The sequence below is a fragment of the Nannospalax galili genome, unplaced genomic scaffold (genome assembly GCF_000622305.1).
Source record: "Nannospalax galili isolate Female #2095 unplaced genomic scaffold, S.galili_v1.0 scaffold442, whole genome shotgun sequence".
NCBI classification, from domain to species: Eukaryota; Metazoa; Chordata; class Mammalia; order Rodentia; family Spalacidae; genus Nannospalax; species Nannospalax galili.
The window spans coordinates 698,881-717,178 of record NW_008348806.1 but is presented as its reverse complement, the minus strand read 5'-3'; the positions used below and the strand labels follow the sequence as shown (position 1 = coordinate 717,178).

General features: G+C 46.2%; 2 protein-coding genes across 7 annotated transcripts in view; one reads left to right on the top strand and one right to left on the bottom strand.

Annotated features, from left to right (window-relative positions):
* Window positions 1-7,883, bottom strand: part of Lrrc40 (leucine rich repeat containing 40) — a 36,036-nt gene extending 28,153 nt beyond the window's left edge. Inside the window, exons 1-3 of one of the 3 annotated variants that reach the window (XM_008846088.3) lie at window positions 7,700-7,883; window positions 2,783-2,964; window positions 1,741-1,814 (exon numbers count right to left, since the gene is read on the bottom strand). In XM_008846088.3, coding sequence (XP_008844310.1) covers window positions 1,741-1,814; window positions 2,783-2,964; window positions 7,700-7,850 — 407 coding nt within the window. In that variant the 5' untranslated portion in view covers window positions 7,851-7,883. The remainder of the gene's footprint in view (window positions 1-1,740; window positions 1,815-2,782; window positions 2,965-7,699) is intronic. The other 2 variants (XM_008846089.3, XM_008846090.3) reach the window with 2 other exon arrangements.
* A 52-nt stretch (window positions 7,884-7,935) lies between these two features.
* Srsf11 (serine and arginine rich splicing factor 11) overlaps window positions 7,936-18,298 on the top strand; it is a 31,861-nt gene continuing 21,498 nt past the window's right edge. For all 4 annotated transcript variants that reach the window (XM_008846086.3, XM_008846083.3, XM_017801346.2 and 1 more), the window contains exons 1-2: window positions 7,936-8,061; window positions 17,942-18,132. In XM_008846086.3, coding sequence (XP_008844308.2) covers window positions 7,972-8,061; window positions 17,942-18,132 — 281 coding nt within the window. In that variant the 5' untranslated portion in view covers window positions 7,936-7,971. The remainder of the gene's footprint in view (window positions 8,062-17,941; window positions 18,133-18,298) is intronic.

Genomic DNA, 18,298 nt, shown 5'->3' with positions numbered 1-18,298 from the left:
GGAACTATTTTCCCCTGACCCAGTTTTAATACCAGGAAACACACTAGCCTATATTATGTGCAATAGATCTATAACTAAATATATATTATAAACAACTTTTTATGAACTGCTTTGACAACCTCTTGTTTGTTTTTTCAGAAGAACCTCCTCAGTATTTCTCATTTTTCTCTATATAGCTCAAGTAAGGCAGACATTCTTTCTTAAAAATATGGAACTGGAGGGCTGGAGAGATGGCTCAGCGGTTAAGGACACTGACTGGTTCTTGCAGAAGACCCAGGTTCGAATCCCAGCACCCACATGGCAGCTAACAACTGTCCGTAACTCCAGTTCCATCCCTGGACACCCCAGCCTCTTCTGTCCTCCATGGGTACTGCATGACACGGGTGCACTTATACCTACCTACACACACACACACACACACACACACACACACACACACACAAAATGGCTCAGTGGTTACTGACTGGATCTTGCAGAAGACCCAGGTTCGATTCCCAGCACCTACATGGCAGCTACAAACCGTCCTTAACTCCAGTTCCAGGGGAATCCAACGCCCTCTTCTGACCTCCGCAGCGTTGCACAACATAGGTACACTCACATACATACAGGCAATGCACTCATACACATAAAATTTTTAAAAAGTGTTATTAAAAAAATATGGAGATGGAGAGACAGCTCAATGGTTAGGAGTGTGTACGGCTCTAACAAAGGACCCAAGTTCAGTTCCCAGCTCCACGGCTCTGACACCTTCTTTTGGCCTCTGCAGACACCTGCACTCACATGCACACACTCCAACATTGACACATACATATAATTTAAACATAAATCTGTTTTTAAAAATCTGGATATGTATTGGGGGCAAAAGATTAGCTATTGCCTGTGTCACCTTGTCTCACACGCACTTACCAATGCCACACCAGAAACATGTCTACGGAAGCTCAGAGGTTCTTGGGAGCGTTTACTACCAATATTCAAAGTCATGAAGGCTCAGTTGTCTAGAATGCATGAAACCCTGAGTTCACCAAGCACCACAAAAACAAAGTGCTAATGAAGAATTGATGTTTCTAAGCTAGTGTTAAGACGGAGAGGTGTGTGTGTGTGTGTGTGTGTGTGTGTGTGTGTGTGTGTCAGGGTCTCATTATGTAGCCCCAGCTGGCCTAACTTACTATAAAGACCAGGCTGAATGCAAACTCACAGAGATCCGCCTGCCTCTATCTGTAGAGTACTGGGATTAAAAGCATGTGTCACCGTGCCCAGCTTCTAGATATTTTTTAGACTATCAAAGAGATTTTCTAAAATAAGAGCCAACAGCGTCTCATAAACAGAAAACGGTTTTAAAAATCACAGGTCTTGAATTTACAAAATGAAAAGGGATGCAACAAATTCTAAAACCAAACCTAAAGACAAGTATGTTGGGTACAGTCCCAGAAACGTAGGAGTTGAGGCAGGAGGACCATGTGAGCAGAGTAGTTTGAAAACAGCAAGACTCCTCCCCTTAATCTAAGAATCAAGACTTGAAGTTCTTATTCTCCCTTAGCCACTCTCTGAGGTAACACAAGACCTTTTCTTTCCCTGGTGTTGGGGATCAAAGTCCAGAGTCCGGCAGGCACTCCATGCCAGCTTCTCCACCAAGCCACAATCCAGCCCCTGCCAAATTTTCTAATGTGAGGAAAAAAGCCTTAAAGAATATTAGGTGTGTACCACTATAACTGTAATTCTAGAAATAAGTTTAAACTTTACCTGGCATTAAGTTTCTGAAGATTCTCTAGCTCTTTGATAGCTGACGGGAGGGATGTCAGCTGATTATCATGTATCTGAAATGATTACAAGACCAAATTTCAATGTCCTTAAGTTCCACAGTCTCACAGAACTACAGTCTTTTAAAAAACATTTTACTATTTTTATTTTATGTGTATGCACATATGACTGCATGTAGGTAAGTGCACCCATGTCGTGCAGTGCCTGCAGAGGTCAGAAGAGGCTGTCTGATCCCCTGGGATTGGAGTTACTGCCATGTAGGTGCTGGGATTCAAGCCCGGATCTTCTGCAAGAACAACCAGTGTTCTTAACCGCTGAGCCATCTCTCCAGCCCCCAGAACCATGCAGTCTTCAAGGCAAAAAGAACCTTATTTTGTCAAAGACAAAATTCCTCCAGGAATTTCACTATTTACATCCAATATTACCACATATGAACTGAAGGGTTTTGACATCGCTAAAATGCACTTAAATGTCTATCGATTCCGAGAGAACGCCTCATATTATGCTTTATCATATGACATGACACCGGCAGTTACAAACTGATTCAATAATAAAAAAGCAAAACATGAAGCTCAATGGTTCAAGTCAATGAGGCTGAAAGCAAGCTACAGAACAAAGACCAAAGGTCCCCAAGCACCTCACGTCCAGTACTTTCTCTGATGCCTAGAATAAGAGACAGCAGTAAGGTGACAAGAGGAGCCAGTGAGGAGAGGCCCTGTGCTGACTGCGGTCCACACTGACTCAGCCCCTCCATGAGCTGGGCGACTCCTGCGAGCTGGGCGACTGTGTCCGTCCTGTGGACAGCTGTGCGAGGTGAGGCACAGACTTGACTTCCCAGTCATACTGCTGTGAGAGGCAAAGTTAAACCTTGTGTTCTGAGCTGGTACTGCCTGGTTACTCCTACACTATATACCTTGCTGTTTACCCTTGCATTCTGCAAATCCAAGAAGGGATCTGCTTACCAAAGCCTAAACTTAGCTCCCGAGTCTCTGCAACTAAAAGCCCATAATCACAGTCAGCTTACATCAAGAACAGTAAGAGCAGGTAAGAGGCGGAGGTCATCCGAGAGAGACTGGAGTTTATTACTGGAGATGATGAGTTTCGTGAGATCCGTTTGCTCCCACCATCGGTCAGTGGAACTGAACGAGAGATTCTGATTTGCCTCTTCAGGAACATCCACATTGATTCTCCAAACACACTGAGGTACTATGTTCATCACCATAAATCAAAGAGAAAAGGAAAAAAAGAGATTTGAACTGAATGGTAAGTAATGAACTTTTATAATACTCAGTTTACACATGGAAACAAACCAAAAAAACAGAGCCAGCGAGACGGCTCAGTCAGCAACAGCATTTCTACCCAGTCTGACAGCCTGAGCTCTAGTCCTGAAACCCACATGGTAAAGAGAACCACCTCCCACAGGCTGTCCCCGGACTTGCAAGGACACATACACAAACACATACGTACACACTTTATACAGAGTAACAAAATGCAAAATTATTATTTAAGTCCAATAAACCAAATATCAACAAATTACAGCCAAGTAATTTTTAAGTTTATTTTATTGAACGGCAATATGTATTTTACATGACACTCTGGATTTCATCTCCAGCACTGAGAAACAAACCACAACACCAAAATCTCCTAACAACTCTGTGAGGTAGGTAGAGTCACTAGTCCCAGTCGGTAGATGAAAAAATGAGACATAAAGAAAATGTGTAACTTGCTCAGGATTCAAGTGCTGGTGCTAGAGCTGTGCTCTGACCCTGGCACAGCCATCTGCCTTACCTTCCATTACCGTAAGGTGGCCAAGATCTGATGCTGGCTGCCAGCCTACATCTTATAGATGCATCATTTTCTTACTCCACCACACAAAACTGTGTTATTCTGTTGTAAGAAAAGTCCATTCCTATAATTTGGTAAATAAAGCTGTATGGAGGTTGGACAGGAGTATCCACTGTCACTGTAAAGCTGAGGCTCCACAGAGCACCTGCCACGATGGGCAAAGCCTAGCATTGCAAAAAAACCAACAAAAACGTGAATTTCCAGGAAAAGCTTATGATAGGGTGCAGCAAAACTATTCCTACACTACGGCAGCCACAGTAGAAAGACCACATTCCTGGGGAAAGGCAGGACTGATGCAGGGATGATGTAGAACCTGGAGCTGACGGTAATCAAGGCAATCACTGGCTCTGCCCAGCCTTCACTATCATTTCAAGCCCAGCAGAGAGACTTTCCAGGACGGTGGAACAGAGGCTGCCCCGTGAGCCTGTGAAGGAGCTGAAGGAAGGAAAATGGTTTCATCCCAAAGCAGGAAACGGAGGGAGAGCTTCAGAGAGCCATAACAGAAGAGCAGGGGCACAGGAAAAGTGAACACCGGCCCTACACAGAGGACAGTGGACACGGCCCAGAGCCTCTTCCAAAAGGTAAGTCTTTTGGCTTACTGGGCAGTCCCACTCTGAGACAAGCCAGGAGAATACTGGGCAGTCCCACTCTGAGGCAAGCCTACCTCCAAGCCCAATCAGCTACAAATCTAGCAATGGGTTCTGGAAAGACGATGATTCCTGCAGAGGATGAGTAGGCACGGAAACATCCCACTTTACATACGACGTAACACATAACTGAAGGGCAAGGCTAGGGCCACTTGTTAAATACTAAGCTACCCCAGGGGCCTGAGAACAGAGAATAGTCACATGTTAGGGCCCTCAACTTGGCCTGCCAGTCCCTGGTTGAGGCAAGGCCCAGAGAGGCAGTTGTGGGAATGGCAGAACAGACACTGATGAGCTAAAGGGCAGCTTCCTCAACACAGTCCTACCCTCAGTGGCCAGGAACATATCTGATTACTGAACATATCTGTCTCCTGAGCCGGAGGCCAGAAGACAGATCAAATTCTGCAGCCATTTATCTGTTAGTCGCGGCTATAGAGCTCAAGAACACTGAAGATCCAGGGGTGCACTCGATGGCCACAGTGGCTTCCCCCAGCAGAGTGACTGATACTCAGAAGACCTTGGAAGTACTGAGGCAGGTCCTCTGCCTGCTTCGGTCTGAGGAAGGCTGCTTCCTACACTTCCAATACACTTGAGAGACACTCCTCAGCTAAAGCAGCCACCTCAAAGGATACAATATTTGGGGGAAGAGGTCTACGGAAGGTCAGTAACCTGCCCAACCCAGACTGCAAAACTAAGTGTGGTCAGCACAGGGCCCTGATAGGAACAGCGAGGACAGCTCTGGCTGGCATCAGACACCTTCTTGGATAGATGAGGCATCTGCATGACCCAAAGGAAAGACAAGCCCACAGTTCAAATGCACCCCCCACTTCTGCCCTCGATCCACACATGGAACTGACAGTTTTCAACTTTTGAGGACCCAGAAAAGAAGCTGTTCGACATGTTTTCTTTTCTACGTGTGGCAGGACTTTTCTTACTTACTTACTTTGAAATCATGTCTGTTCTGTTAATCCTCTTCACACATCTAATTGTACACATTACTTTCCATTTTCCTTCCTTGTATGTTTTTGCCTTGTGTTGTTGCCCCTACCCCCATTTAGTAATATTTTGACTTTAGTGACTTTTTCAAAAACTACTCTTGGGCTGGGGAGATGACTCCAGGAGCACCTGTTGCACAAGCACGAGTTCAAATCCCCAGAACCCATGTAAAAATTTGAGCATGGTCCTGTGTACTTGGAACCTCAGTGCTGTGGGGAGGCAGAGAATGAGGATCACTGGGGCTTGCTGGCTACCAGTCTAACTCAAGATCAATGACGGAGCAGGACACCAGACACCCTCTGGCCTCTGCCTGTACATACACCATATACACTCTAACACACAAAGAAGTGAATAAAAATACTCATTTTGAAAGTTTTATTCCCTTTCTTACATGTATCTAATTTTGAGTTTCTTGCTTTGGGTCAATCGTTTCCCTTTTTCTCACTTCCTGCTCCTTTCTTGTCCCTTCTCCCGTCCCCTACTGCTGCCTCTGCAGCTCCCCTCCTCCCCGTCCCTTCCTTTGCCATATTCACTTAGCTTCAGCTCCTTCCACAGCGCTCTGCCATTCCAGCTCCATGAAGCTGGTGAGGTACGAACGGAAAGGGCCTCGTGAGTGCCAGTCTACAGTGTGATGGTGATGGGGCCACAGCAGTGCTCCTTTCCTTGGTGATGGTACCAGAAACTGAGCCTTCAAGAACAGTCTACTCTACATGAAGACCTCCTCCCCCAAATTCTAGAAGAGACTGCCAACACATATGAAACTTCCAACACAGAGACGGAAGAAATATGAAAAACCAAGACACCATGACTCCTCAAAGAGACCTCCTCCTTACAGAGATCGAAATGGGCAACATGTCACCAAGACTTCAAGTTCTCTAGTTAAAAACATTATCAGTAAATTGCAAGAGAATACGAACAAGCAGATGAATTCAATCCACACCTTAGAGAAGAGTAGGCAACAAAGAAGAAAAAGTCAGCGAAACAGATGAAGACACCACAATATGGACAGAAGTTAGCAACATGGAAGAAAAATCCAGAAAGGAAATGAGAACAATCTATACCACTTAGTGTAATCAAGACAGTTCCTTGCAGGCATGCCTACAGGCCACCTATGCTGACCCTGAGAAGCAGCAGCTTCCTACAGTCACACCGCAGCACAGAAGGCCTCTCTCCGATGGCGCTAACCTATCAAACTGTAGTTGCTTTTCCAGCACCAGTGTGAATGCTCTCTGGTCCTGAAATTTCCGCTCCCAAATAATCAGCCCACTATCTGCAGTTCAACTCCACAGGTTCTCTGAACACAGGCAGGAGGAGGCCACATTTTCGAGTCTTTATGAACCTCAAGAGACAGCCTCCACCACCTGCTGCTCTCTCAGCATGCTTACCCGCCAAGGCTCCCACGAAAATGGCCCATTAAACTCTGTCCACAGCATTCAATGGCTTTTCTCAAGTTGCAACCTCTTTCGCATTTCAGTCATAAAACAGTGTTGTTAAGGACCAGCCAAGAGGCTGGAGAGAGGTCTCAGTGGTTAAGAGGGTGTACTGCTCTTCTGACCTGAGCTCAATTTGCACCAGCCACATCTGGCAGCTCACAACTGTAACTCCAGCTCCTGGAAGGAGTCAATGCCCTCTTCTGGCCTCCATGGGCACTGCATGACGCGGGTGCACTTACATACATACAGGCAGAACACTCATACACATGAAATAAGAATAATTTTTAAAACGAACCAGTGTGTGTGTGGGGGGGGGTTAAGAGCATGTACTGTTAGGAGCATGTACTGTTCTTCCATAGGACACGCGTTCAATTCCCAGCAACCACATTGATTGTCGGGCAGCTCACAACCACTTCTATCTCCAGTTCCTGGGGGATTCAACACCTCTGACCTCTGCTAGCACCTGCACTCACATGCATGCGCACGCGCGCGTGCAGGATCGCAGTCACTCATTAACAGTTTGCAGGCTTGTGCTTGCGGGTCATGAGCCGGTTTCTCGGCATGGTCTCAATCCTGAATTGCAACCTAGAAGATAGGCTCATGATTTGTCACCGGCCTTCTTCCCCGCTGCAGACAGAAAGTGGTCTCCGCAAGCAAGGGAGACATTCGTTCGATGCTCACAAGAGCGCTGGGAGGAACCCTTAGAGAAGATCTAAGTGAGAGGACGAAGGAGAGGGAAGACAAGTTATCTGCCCGAGCTCCTTTGCTTGCACGCCACACGGACACAGCGTATCCAGTGTTCTGCAGGTATCCCAGCTGGGCCCCGGCTGCGAGCGGCGGCGCCGATAGAGGCGGGGTCGGGGGGTCGGGTAGGGTCGGAGAGGAGAGGAGGGGAGGCGCGGGAAGGAAGCGCGGGGTCGGGGTCGCGGCGCGGAGGAGGCCCGGGTCCGGGTCGGGGTCGCGGCGCCGAGGAGGCCCGGGTCGGGCCCGCGCAGGCCCAGGCAGGCTCGCGGGCGGCCTCACCTTCCCCGAGGTTCCTTCCGGCCAAGTTGAGCTGGCCGCTACTCCGCGCCGCCTTCAGCAGCCCCTGGGGCACAGACGGGGGCCCGTCACCGCCGTCCGCACGGAACCCCACCCGAGAGCCGAGCCCCGCAGCTCTCCGCAGGCGCGACATATTCAAACAGTGTGTCCGGAAGCAGCGGGCGTGCCCGTGACGTCTAAACGCCGCGCCACGGCCGGCCCGCCCTGGCCCCGCCCCTTCCGGCGCGCCAGGCCCCAGGCCTTCGCCGTGGCTGATGTCGTCACCGCCAGCTCCCGGGGCCGCAGCACCGAGCAGCGCTTCCGTGGCTCGCGCCGGCCGAGCACCCCGGAGAGACTTCTTTCGGGTAAGCACGTCTAGCGGCCCGGGAGGCCGTGTGCGCGGTGTGGGGACCAGCCGGGACTGCGCTACCCGCCGCCTGGCCGGACGTGGCGGCCGCGGGACCTAGGCGCGGCCTGCGGCCTGCGCGGTCGGTAGAGCCGGGGACGGAGAGCTGGAGACGGAGGGGGGGATGAGGAACGGGAGGACACAGAGCTGGAGATGGGGGCGGGAGGAGCGGGCCCACAGCCTCCACGCTTTAGGATTGTGAGTACTAGGTCTAGGTCTTCCACTCTCAGAGGAGTTGGGACAATTAGATCGAAGTTTCGTGCTTTTCACCCTCTGACATTGACCGTTGAAAATTATATTTCATTGCTTTGATTTTTATGCACGTGTGTGCACACGCAGGTGTGGAAGTCCGAAGGACAGCCGGATGGAAGTCAGGTCCCTAGCTGTGCCTGCACGCCCAGCTGGAGGGAGTTTTACCCTAACCGCCTTTCCCCCTCCTGGGGACCTGTAGTGTTGGTTGGAAAGTAGGACAAGGCAATCTGACGCATTCTGCGTCACAGGCAGTTTCACCGGAATCGTGCTGTATGTAGAATTCGATTTTTAACACCCTTCGGGTTTCTTCCTGGTTCAGCCGAGTCCCCCCATGTGAGTCCCATGTGCTAAGGGGAATGTGGAGGAGGGACCAATAGTCCACTCTACTAAAGAAAAGAATGAGATTGTAAAGGAGCGTCTTAGCAAGGCCATTAACAAGTCCTTAGTCAGTTGTCTGGACGCCCTGATCTCAGCCTTACTAAATGTTATGCTCGGTGGTAACAAAAACACTACTTTTTATTCAGTATGACCACCGGTTCTGCAGGTGAAGAATTGAAGCTAAAATTTGCTAAGAAACTTCCATGATCATAAGTTTCCACGAGTAGCATGTTGAACCTAGATGTCTCCAGAGCCTGTCCTCTTAACCAGTATAACTTGAGGGGGGAGGGATGTTTAGTAATTCCAATTTGCTTTTATTCTTGAACCATTTCAGAGCACATTTCAGTTATTTGGGTTTTTTTGTTGTTGTTTTTTTTATTGTTGCTGCTGTTTGTTTTTTAAGACTGGATCTAGTAATGTAGCCCTGGCTGACTGGGATCTCTTTATGCAGACCCTGCGGGTCTCTGACTCAGAGATCAACCTACCTCCGCCTCCTGAGTACTGGGATTGAAGCCACTCCTGGCTTCAATTATTTTAAAAGAGATTTGTTTAAGAAAACCTTTTTAAATAAGTAACAGTCTACTTTTAGAGAATGGATTACTTAAAAGGTTGTTCCTTCATTCAACCTTTGAAAATAAGAGCACTTCAACTCATGGTGCCTCTGCTCGAGATGCGTTATTGCCGATTCTAAAAGCATGTCCTCAGATGCTGCTCTATTTTGTATAAGATGCACATTCGTTTACTGACAAAGTCTGAAAAATGTCAAGTGGCTCTGTCTGTCTGTCTGTCTATCTATCTATCTACTATCTATCTTATCTATCTATTCTATCAATCATCTATCTACCTATCATCTATCTATCATCTGTCTATCTCTCTCTGTATAAAAGCCTCTCTAGTAAATAAAAAAATTAAGAAACCAAAACCCTGTTGAGCAGAAGAATCACCATCACCTGGAAATGCTATTCTGTTTCCTGATAGAAAGTAGGATGTTACCGTAGAAGGATGGAGCTGTGCGTTCTAACCCTCACAATTCAGCAGCACATTTCCAACGTGGCTGTGTCACTCACGAAAATTTTCGAAGGTGAATGCTACAATTGATAATGGATTTATTGAAATAAGTAATTTTGATTGTAGAAAGGGAAATAGAAGTTAATTTGTGCAGATTTTTCAAGCACACTTGTTTTCAAAATAAAAAGTGAACATGTTAGCAGTTACTCAAAAGTTTATGTAAAGTAACACATTTATCATATTTTGGATCAGTGTCTTTATTTTTCAGAATATTGCCTTATCTGTGAGAGTGCTATCTTCTGTGAAATGTTACAGAGAAAACATTTTAATTATCTTTAAAATAACTGCTGACTTATAAAAGTTGTCAGTAAAACAGTCCTTGCTGTCTCTGCATATTTGGTATGTTTAATCCTCATTACAAATGTGTCCTTGAATTGTATTTTGTTGTTATTAGAGGTGTGGGCATTTGGTTTTGATGGAGAAATGTGTTGTGTTTGGGATTTTTGTATATTTGTTCCCACTCCTTCTCTCCTGCTTGTGAATTGTGAAGCAGACAGTTCTAGGACATCAACATGATTCTAATACACGGTCTGACAGTCTTCTCTACCTTCAGCATAGAGCAGTTTTAGTTCACCAGCTTCAGGAAAATACGATTTGCATTTCCTTTTCTAGAAAGGTTTTTAAATTGTCAGTCCTTTTTTCTGGAAAAGTGGAGGGACTATTGAATTTTTTAAATGTATTTATTTTATGTGTATGAGTGTTTTGCCTGTGTGTATGTAAGTGTGCCTATGTGTGCTGCCCTCGGAGGCCAGAGAGGGTGTTGGATCCCTTGGAACTGGAGTTACTGATTGTTGTTAGCCGCCATGTGTGTGCTGGGAACTGAGCCCTGGTCCTTTGTAAGAGCAGCCAGTGCTCTTAACCACTGAGCCTCTCTCCAGCCCCACCAGTGAATTTTTTTAAATGTTATCCTAAATGTTTTTGTTTTTCTTGTTCTGTTATTTTTTTCATTCTACTAAAATTAAAAGAAGACAAAGAAGTTGAAACCTGGGTAGAGATGAGCCAGTGGTACTCATATCAATTAACTAAAAGCATGTCATTGTTGTTCTGAAAACACCTGACTGTATGTCCTGTCATTCCTGATGATGCTTATTCCCAACGGTCAGTAACAGTGTTCTTATTCTTTTTTCTAAGATTAATATTACAAACCTTAAAGTATTGCTCTTAATATTGACTGTGTGACACAAATTTTGGCAGAGGCTTTCCATTAGTGAAATAATACAGAGATAGAATAAGACATGACATGGTCTCTGAGACACTTAGTGTCAGTTTAGAATAATTAGAAAAGTATAAATAAATTGCTTGTTCATTAACTAGCATTAAGCATTGAAGTTGAATACTGATTTCTAGACTACATTTATAGTTCTTAGTTTGATGAACATGACTTTACCTTTCAGGACAGTTTCATGATAGTCCACAATTTTTTTTTCAAACTTTAGGTTTTTGTTTTTTTTTCTCATTGTTGAAAATATCAGAGTGACAGTTATTGCCAGGCATGGTGACTCATGCTTGTCCATCTCAGTGCTTGGAGGCTGGGGCAGGAGGGTCACTATGAGTGTGAGTCCAGTCTGGGCTACATAGTGGGTTCCAGATCAGCCTGGGCTGCTCCATGAGAGACTGTCTACTCAAAACAAAAATCACAGTTAATGGACTTAGATAGTTGAAAGTTACTTATTATGAGGTATTGCGATGTGCTAGTGAGCATTTAAAGGTGATGCAAGTGTGGAAGCTCACTTTGCTGTTCATCATTCTAGAAATACCCCCTTTTCCTGTCACACTCGGTTTACCTACCACCAAGAGAGAGTACCATTCATCCCATCTCAGAAATGTTGACCTTGCTTTTCTACTCCTTATTTCCTAGAAGTGTCACCACCACCTCTGTCCTTCCAGGGACTTGCTGTCATCTGGTGTTTGAGGCTTTAGTCTGAGCCAGTTGCTGCTTGAGAGGAACTGAGTGAGCGGTGGCCACTGGGCAGAAGCCTGATGGCCTTGACAGATTGTGTTCTGTGCTTGATCTTTGCTAGGACCTGAAATTTCAGTCCATGTTTGTTTGTGCTCTGATCATTTGAGTTGTGCCATGTGCCTTCCTAGCTGTTAAAGATAAGCACGCATGTTTCTCTTTAAGAACAACACTCGGTGCTCTGAAAGCATAATGAGCAGTGAAAGCCTAGAAGTCGTCCATTAAAGCACTCGGTTCACTGGAAGCTGCTCCTTAGCAGTTGTCTTCCTGTATGTGGGTCACCACCTCACTGGACATTTCAGGTCTGCTCCTGGCAATCACTGCCAGGTAGAGGGAGGCAATCTCTCCAAGAAAAGGAGTTTGCTTCGTTTGTATCTTTACTATCACTTAGTGGTTTATAAAACACTTTTAACTTCTAACAACATTAATCTAGCTTACAATTTTAACATTAGTATTTTCTTTAGTAAGTTGATGTATGTTAAATGAGAATCTTAAAACATAGATTAACTTCTAATTCGTATCTTCCATGTGATTGATAAAGTAAAATTATCCCAGGGTATCACCACTCTAAAAGAGAATAACAATATAAAATGAAGTTTACTTGGAGATAACTGTTCATTTGTCAAAATGAGAGGGTTTTGTCAGCTAATAGGGAAAGCTATGAGCCCTTCCTAGTTTAGAGGTTCTCACAATCATTAGGACAGGTGATAGCAGAGTAGACAGTGTAAATAACAACTTTGAGATGAGATACCAGGTTGGCTTTGTGGGTTTTTTTTTTAATATGTTACTTATTATTTTATATGTATGCATGTATTGCCTGCATGTGTAAGTGCACCCATGTCATACATTGCCCACGGAGGTCAGAAGAGGGCACTGGATCCCCTAGAACTGGAGTTCTAGATGGTTGTTAGCCCCCCGTTTAGGTGCTGGGAATCAAACCTGGGTCCTCTGCAAGAGCAGCCAATGCTCTTAACCACTGAGCCATCTCTCCAGCCCCTTTGTATTTTTTAAGTCCTGGCCTGATCCCCAAAAATTAAGCAGTGGGACCCATGCACTAGGGAGCTGGAGGGCAGGGGATGTCTGGACCTTGCTGGCCAGCTAGTGTAGCCAAATCGGTGAGTACCTGATGCAGTGACATACCTATCTCAAAAAATAAGGTGAAGCTGGGAGTTGTGGTACACCCTTTAATCCTAGCACTTGAAAGGCGGAGGCAGGTGGTCTCTGTCAGGTGGAGGCCAGCCTGGTTTATGTAGTGAGTTCCAGGCCAGTTGGGGCTAATAGGGAGACCCTGTCTCAAAAAACACCCAATAAGTAAATATTAAGATGGATAGACTTTGTTTATGTAGAAATGCTGACACCAGGGAGCACAGTGGAACTCTGCATCAGACAGTCTGCTGTGCACATGCACCTGTGCAACCATATGGAGTGTGCACTGCGTCAGGCACTTCTGAATGGGGTATCCTCACTGTATGCCCAAGCTTCCGGATTGCCTTTGTCATTAAAATGCTTCTATTTTTTATTTTTTTATAATATTTTATTATTTTTATTTTATGAGTGTATTGCCTACATGTATGTAAGTGCACCTGTGTCGTGCAGTGCCGCAGAGGTCAGAAGAGGGCTTCGGATTCCCCTGGAACTGGAGTTAAGGATGGTTCGTAGCCGCCATGTGGGTGCTGGGAATCGAACCCGGGTCCTCTGCAAGAGCAGTCAGTGCTCTTAACCGCTGAGCCATCTCTCCAGCCCCTATTTTTTATTTTTATGTATATGAGTGTATTGCCTGCATGTGTGTATGTGCACTTGTGTTGTGCAGTGCCCAGGGACATCAGAAGAGGGTGGTGGAACCTATGGAACTGGAGTTACGGACAGTTGCTAGCCACTATGTGGGTGCTGGGACTCGAACCCGGGTTCTCTGCAAGAGCAACCTGTGTTCTTAACCACTGACCCATCTCTCCAGCCCCATTAAAACTCATTTAAAAGCCCCCCCAAAAAAAGGGGGGAGCAGCAGATGAAGAAGACTCCAGCATCACCCTCTGGCTTCCACACATGCACAGGCACACACACACATGCACACAAAAGTGGGCACACACAAACCAGGTGTTTATTACCCCCCCCCACTCCCACCTACCTCCTAAATGCTCTGAGAGAATCGGGGGCATGAGCTTACCCTGGCTTTGCACTATTTAGCTTCTTGGTTTCTTTGTTAGAGTAGTTACTCTTTACTAAACATTTGTATGAACACTTAGCCTTACCCAACCCCAGTGAGCTCAGAATTTCTCAGATAAGGTCAGTCACTGTTCCCTTTACCGCTTAAGGAACTTGAAACTCAGAAATGACATAGTTACCTTCCCTGTTGTAGAACCTTTGTCTGGCCCACAGGTTCTCTACACTGTTAGCAGCCACTCAGTACCTTCTGAGTGTTGAGGACTGAGAGCTGTTCTAAGCAATCCCTTAATGTTACTCATATTATGTGCTGAGTGCATGCATTTCTTGACATTTCTTAAAAATATTTTTTTCCTTCATTAAAAGGTTGATTTTGTAGCATAGAAAAAGAAGTTAATGGTCAGGTGATGCAAATGCCTCATTCCTTAATCAAGGAAAGTTAATATTAAAATGCTTTAAAATGCATTTAAAGATACAACTATTGGATATCTTATCCCAATGGATTTTTTTTTTTTTAAGATTGTGAAGTATCCCCTCAGTCTTTCCTCAGTTAATGCTCTGAAAGAATCAGGTCTAGCATAAGGAAACAGCAGTGAGTAATCAATGTTGCCTGATTCAGTCCAGAAAGCAGAGGTGCTGTAAGCATCACTCTGCCCGGACTGCTGTGTCTGTGAGTTGTTGACACTCTTCACACCAAGATCACTACTGCCTTACAGTAGGGTATTCACAGACTCTGCTCTCCTTTAAAACGTAGAACCCCTGCTGGTGGTAGCCAGTGTAGACAATGCAGAAGAGTTAGATCAAAGTAAACCAAGATGCATTGTTGTTAGCCTCTGTGTGGGGTGGGGGTGTGGGGGGGGGTGTCTTTCTGCCTATCTGCCTGTCTGCCCTTAGTGCTAGCTAGCTCATCCTTCCTCTTTTCGTCATTTAAATGGAGAAGAGGGGAATATAAGATTTAGAACTTTTATTTTAAAATAGTATTTGTAGAATTATCTAGATTTATATGCTTATGAAGAACACATCGAATTTATAAATTACAAATAGGGAATAATGTAAATCTGTAGGTAATGTTTAAATTTACATATTTGTAAGCAGCAATTTATTTTCTGGACTTTAATTGCTGATCTCTGTATTTATAGGGGAGAAATAGACTTTGAGGTTTTTGTTTGTTTGTTTGTTTTTAAACCCCTGCCAATTCTCCCCTTCAACAGTAGGTTCAAGCCTTTGTTGCATACGTGTGCTGTTTACATCTTGTGCTACCTAACAGGGACACTGACTGTGAGGCATTTAAAGGTTCTGATATCATGATCCCAAGCTCAGAGGCACATGCTTGTAATCCCAGTTATGTGGGAGGCTGAGATAGAAGGATTGTTTGAACCTAGGAATTTGGGCCATGCTGGATAACACAGACCCCTGTTTGGGGAATGAACAAGTGAATGAAAGGAGAGAGAGAGAGAAAGAGAGAGAGAGGAGAGAGAGGAAGAAGAAGAAGAGGAGAGAGGAAAGAAAGAAAGAAAGAAAGAAAGAAAGAAAGAAAGAAAGAAAGAAAGAAAGATGGATGCAGACTTGTCATTGGTTCTCAGAAACACAAAGGCTAATGTATCACATTTTTTGCCTTAGGCTGTTTGGTGAGAACTGCCCAGTAACTGTGGTGACAGTTTCTTCACTTGTGTGGGTGTGGACTTGGCCCTTCCAGGCCCCCACTTTCTTTTCCATTACTCTGAACAAATAAAGTGACTGCATCATCTAAATGGTGCCCATTGGGTAGAGAGGTTTGTATTGAGGGCTTAGATCTGAATCCATAAGATCTTTTGGAAGCTTGAGGCCAGAACAACTAGAGCCTGCCAGATGTGCCAGGGAGCACTGCATTGTTTGAGGATTTAGAGGGGGGTCTTACTTTGAATGTGCTTGTCAGCGTGGTATTCATTCCCTGCCTCTGTGCTCATTCTTCAAAGAATCATGGGGAATGTATGAATTATTTTCATGTTTCAGAAGCCTGTCAGAGCTGGTTATGGTGGCACATGACTGTAATCCTAGCACCTGGGAGGCCCAGGCAGGACAATCACAAGAGTACCATGAGTGCGAGGCCTGCCTAGGTTACGACGCAAGGCCAGCCTTGGGCAACGTGCAGACTTTGTTTTGCTATGTTGCTTTGGGTTAGAAAGAGCATTGGCTATTAGTAAGACAGATAATATTATTCAAATATAGTTGGAGATCTGGGTGTTATGATTCATACCTGTAGTCTCAGCATTTGGGAAACTGAAGCAGGAGGATTTTGCAAAGTCCAGGGCTAGAGACCCTGCCTCAAAACAAACGACCGAAAAAAAGCCTTCCCTAACTTATCTAGGTTAATGACCCACCTTATGCATATCGGAACTTTAAGCTTTCACACTTCTCAGGAGACACGTGTCCACACATGTACCTGCATGTACCCCAGAATATTATGTGACCCAACAAAGCCATAAGTTTACCGCGCAAGAATTATCTGTGGTTTTTTGGGGAGGGGGGTCAGGTATAACTTAAATGCACTGTTCTTGTGTGTGATCTTTGTAGATGACCAGTGTAGCAGTGCCAAAAAGTTGGAGCTGCCAGGAGGGCCTTTAAGGTGGGTTGTCCTTTGTTCAGAATGCCCTTTTCTTAGAAATCCACAAGGTGAATCACTAGCTTCTTGTGCTAAAGTCAGAGCAGATCCCATCTCATCCCTTCTATCCTGTCCTGTTGTATTAACACATGTTCCTTGCATCTTTGTGCTTGTTTGTGAAGTTTGCCGTAGATCTTAAGTTTCATGAGATTGGGAACTGGGCTGTTTGTTGTGCCTCTAGCATCCAGGAAGTGCCTGGAATATAGTAGATGCATAATGTTTGAAATGTGTGGGCTAGGCTGCCTTTTGTTACCTTGGAGAAATGGTGACTAAATGAGAGCTTGATGCCGCTCCACATTCTGTACTACTTACTCCTTATTTGGGAGCCCACACCAATCTTAAATCATTTATTTGTTTTGATAGAGTTGTTTGCCCCCAGATATATATTTTATTCCTGTGAAGGTCATTAACAATGCAAAATATTCGTTTATTCTATTTATTAGATTTGCAGTAATTGTCAAAATTATTTTGATTGACCAGGAAAACAGAGATTTTTTCGAGTGAAATTTAACCCAGCCTTCCCTTTTAAGTTGTTTTTGTTTTACTTTGCAACTCTTAAATGTGAAAATATTTAAAAGTACTCATTTGGATAAAATGAGTATTTACCTTCTGCTAGTTTTCTCCTTATCAAACACCTACTCTTGGTGTGTGCAGTGAGGTATTAAACGTAAGTTGGATTCCAGGAGTTAAGAGATTTTTACCACAGAACTTTCTGGTTTGAATCTGTTATGTTTATCATGAAATGTCAAGCATACAGAAAGTGTAGAATGGTGTTTTCTAATTTTGATGTTCACATTTAATCAACGCATCCCTTTTGTGTTTGAGGACTGATGAGGCACGGAACTAGTGAGTAGACCTAGCAAGCGAGCTGCATCCAGATCAGCCTTGTGCTCCAGCGCACAGATCAGAGCTACTCCAGGGTAGGATCTACGGTCTAGGCTCCCCACAGTCTAGGAAGTCCGAGAGCACAGTCCTTCAAGCTCCCGGGTGAAAGGAGGGTTTGCCTGGGTGCAGAGCACCGACAGCGTCAGCCCTGCAAGGTGCTGCGGTTGCGGCGACCTCCCTTAGCAGTGAGCGCTGTCGGAGCAGAGCGGTGCACACGGGGTGGCGGCGCGGGGGTCCGCGGGGCCGAGCGCACGACGCGCAGGCGTGACAGACTGCACCGTGCGCGGTCACAGGGCACGGGCTGCTGCGTTGTGGGGAGTCCGGTGCGGCGTGCGCCGGAACCGAGGGGAGCGCGGGCAGAACGCGCATTTCCGGGCTCCGCTGCGCACGCGCAGGGCGGGCCGGCCCCGCGCGGCATTGTGGGTCGGCGCAGCGCGGAGCGGTGGCCGTTTGCGGCGCCCTGCGCGCTGACAGTCTTGTGTTTCATGTGTTGAGCAGGAGGCGGCCCGCGCCATGAGCAGCACGGCCGTGGTCCCCAGCGCGGCGGGCCCCGGCCCCAGCGGTGGCCCCGGTGGCGGCACCGAGGTGATCCAGGTGACCAACGTGTCCCCGAGCGCCAGCTCCGAGCAGATGCGGACGCTCTTCGGCTTCCTGGGCAAGATCGACGAGCTGCGCCTCTTCCCACCGGAGTGAGTAGGGGGCGCTGCTGCCGGCTTCCGGTGCGAGCCGGCCTTCCGGGGCCGCGCGAGGGCTTCCGGTGCGGGTGCTGCGGCGGCCGCGGACCGGGCGTCCGGCGGCCGCGTTTCTGGCCTGGGCGGGGCGCGCTGGGGAGGCGGGGCCCGCCGGCTGGCTGTG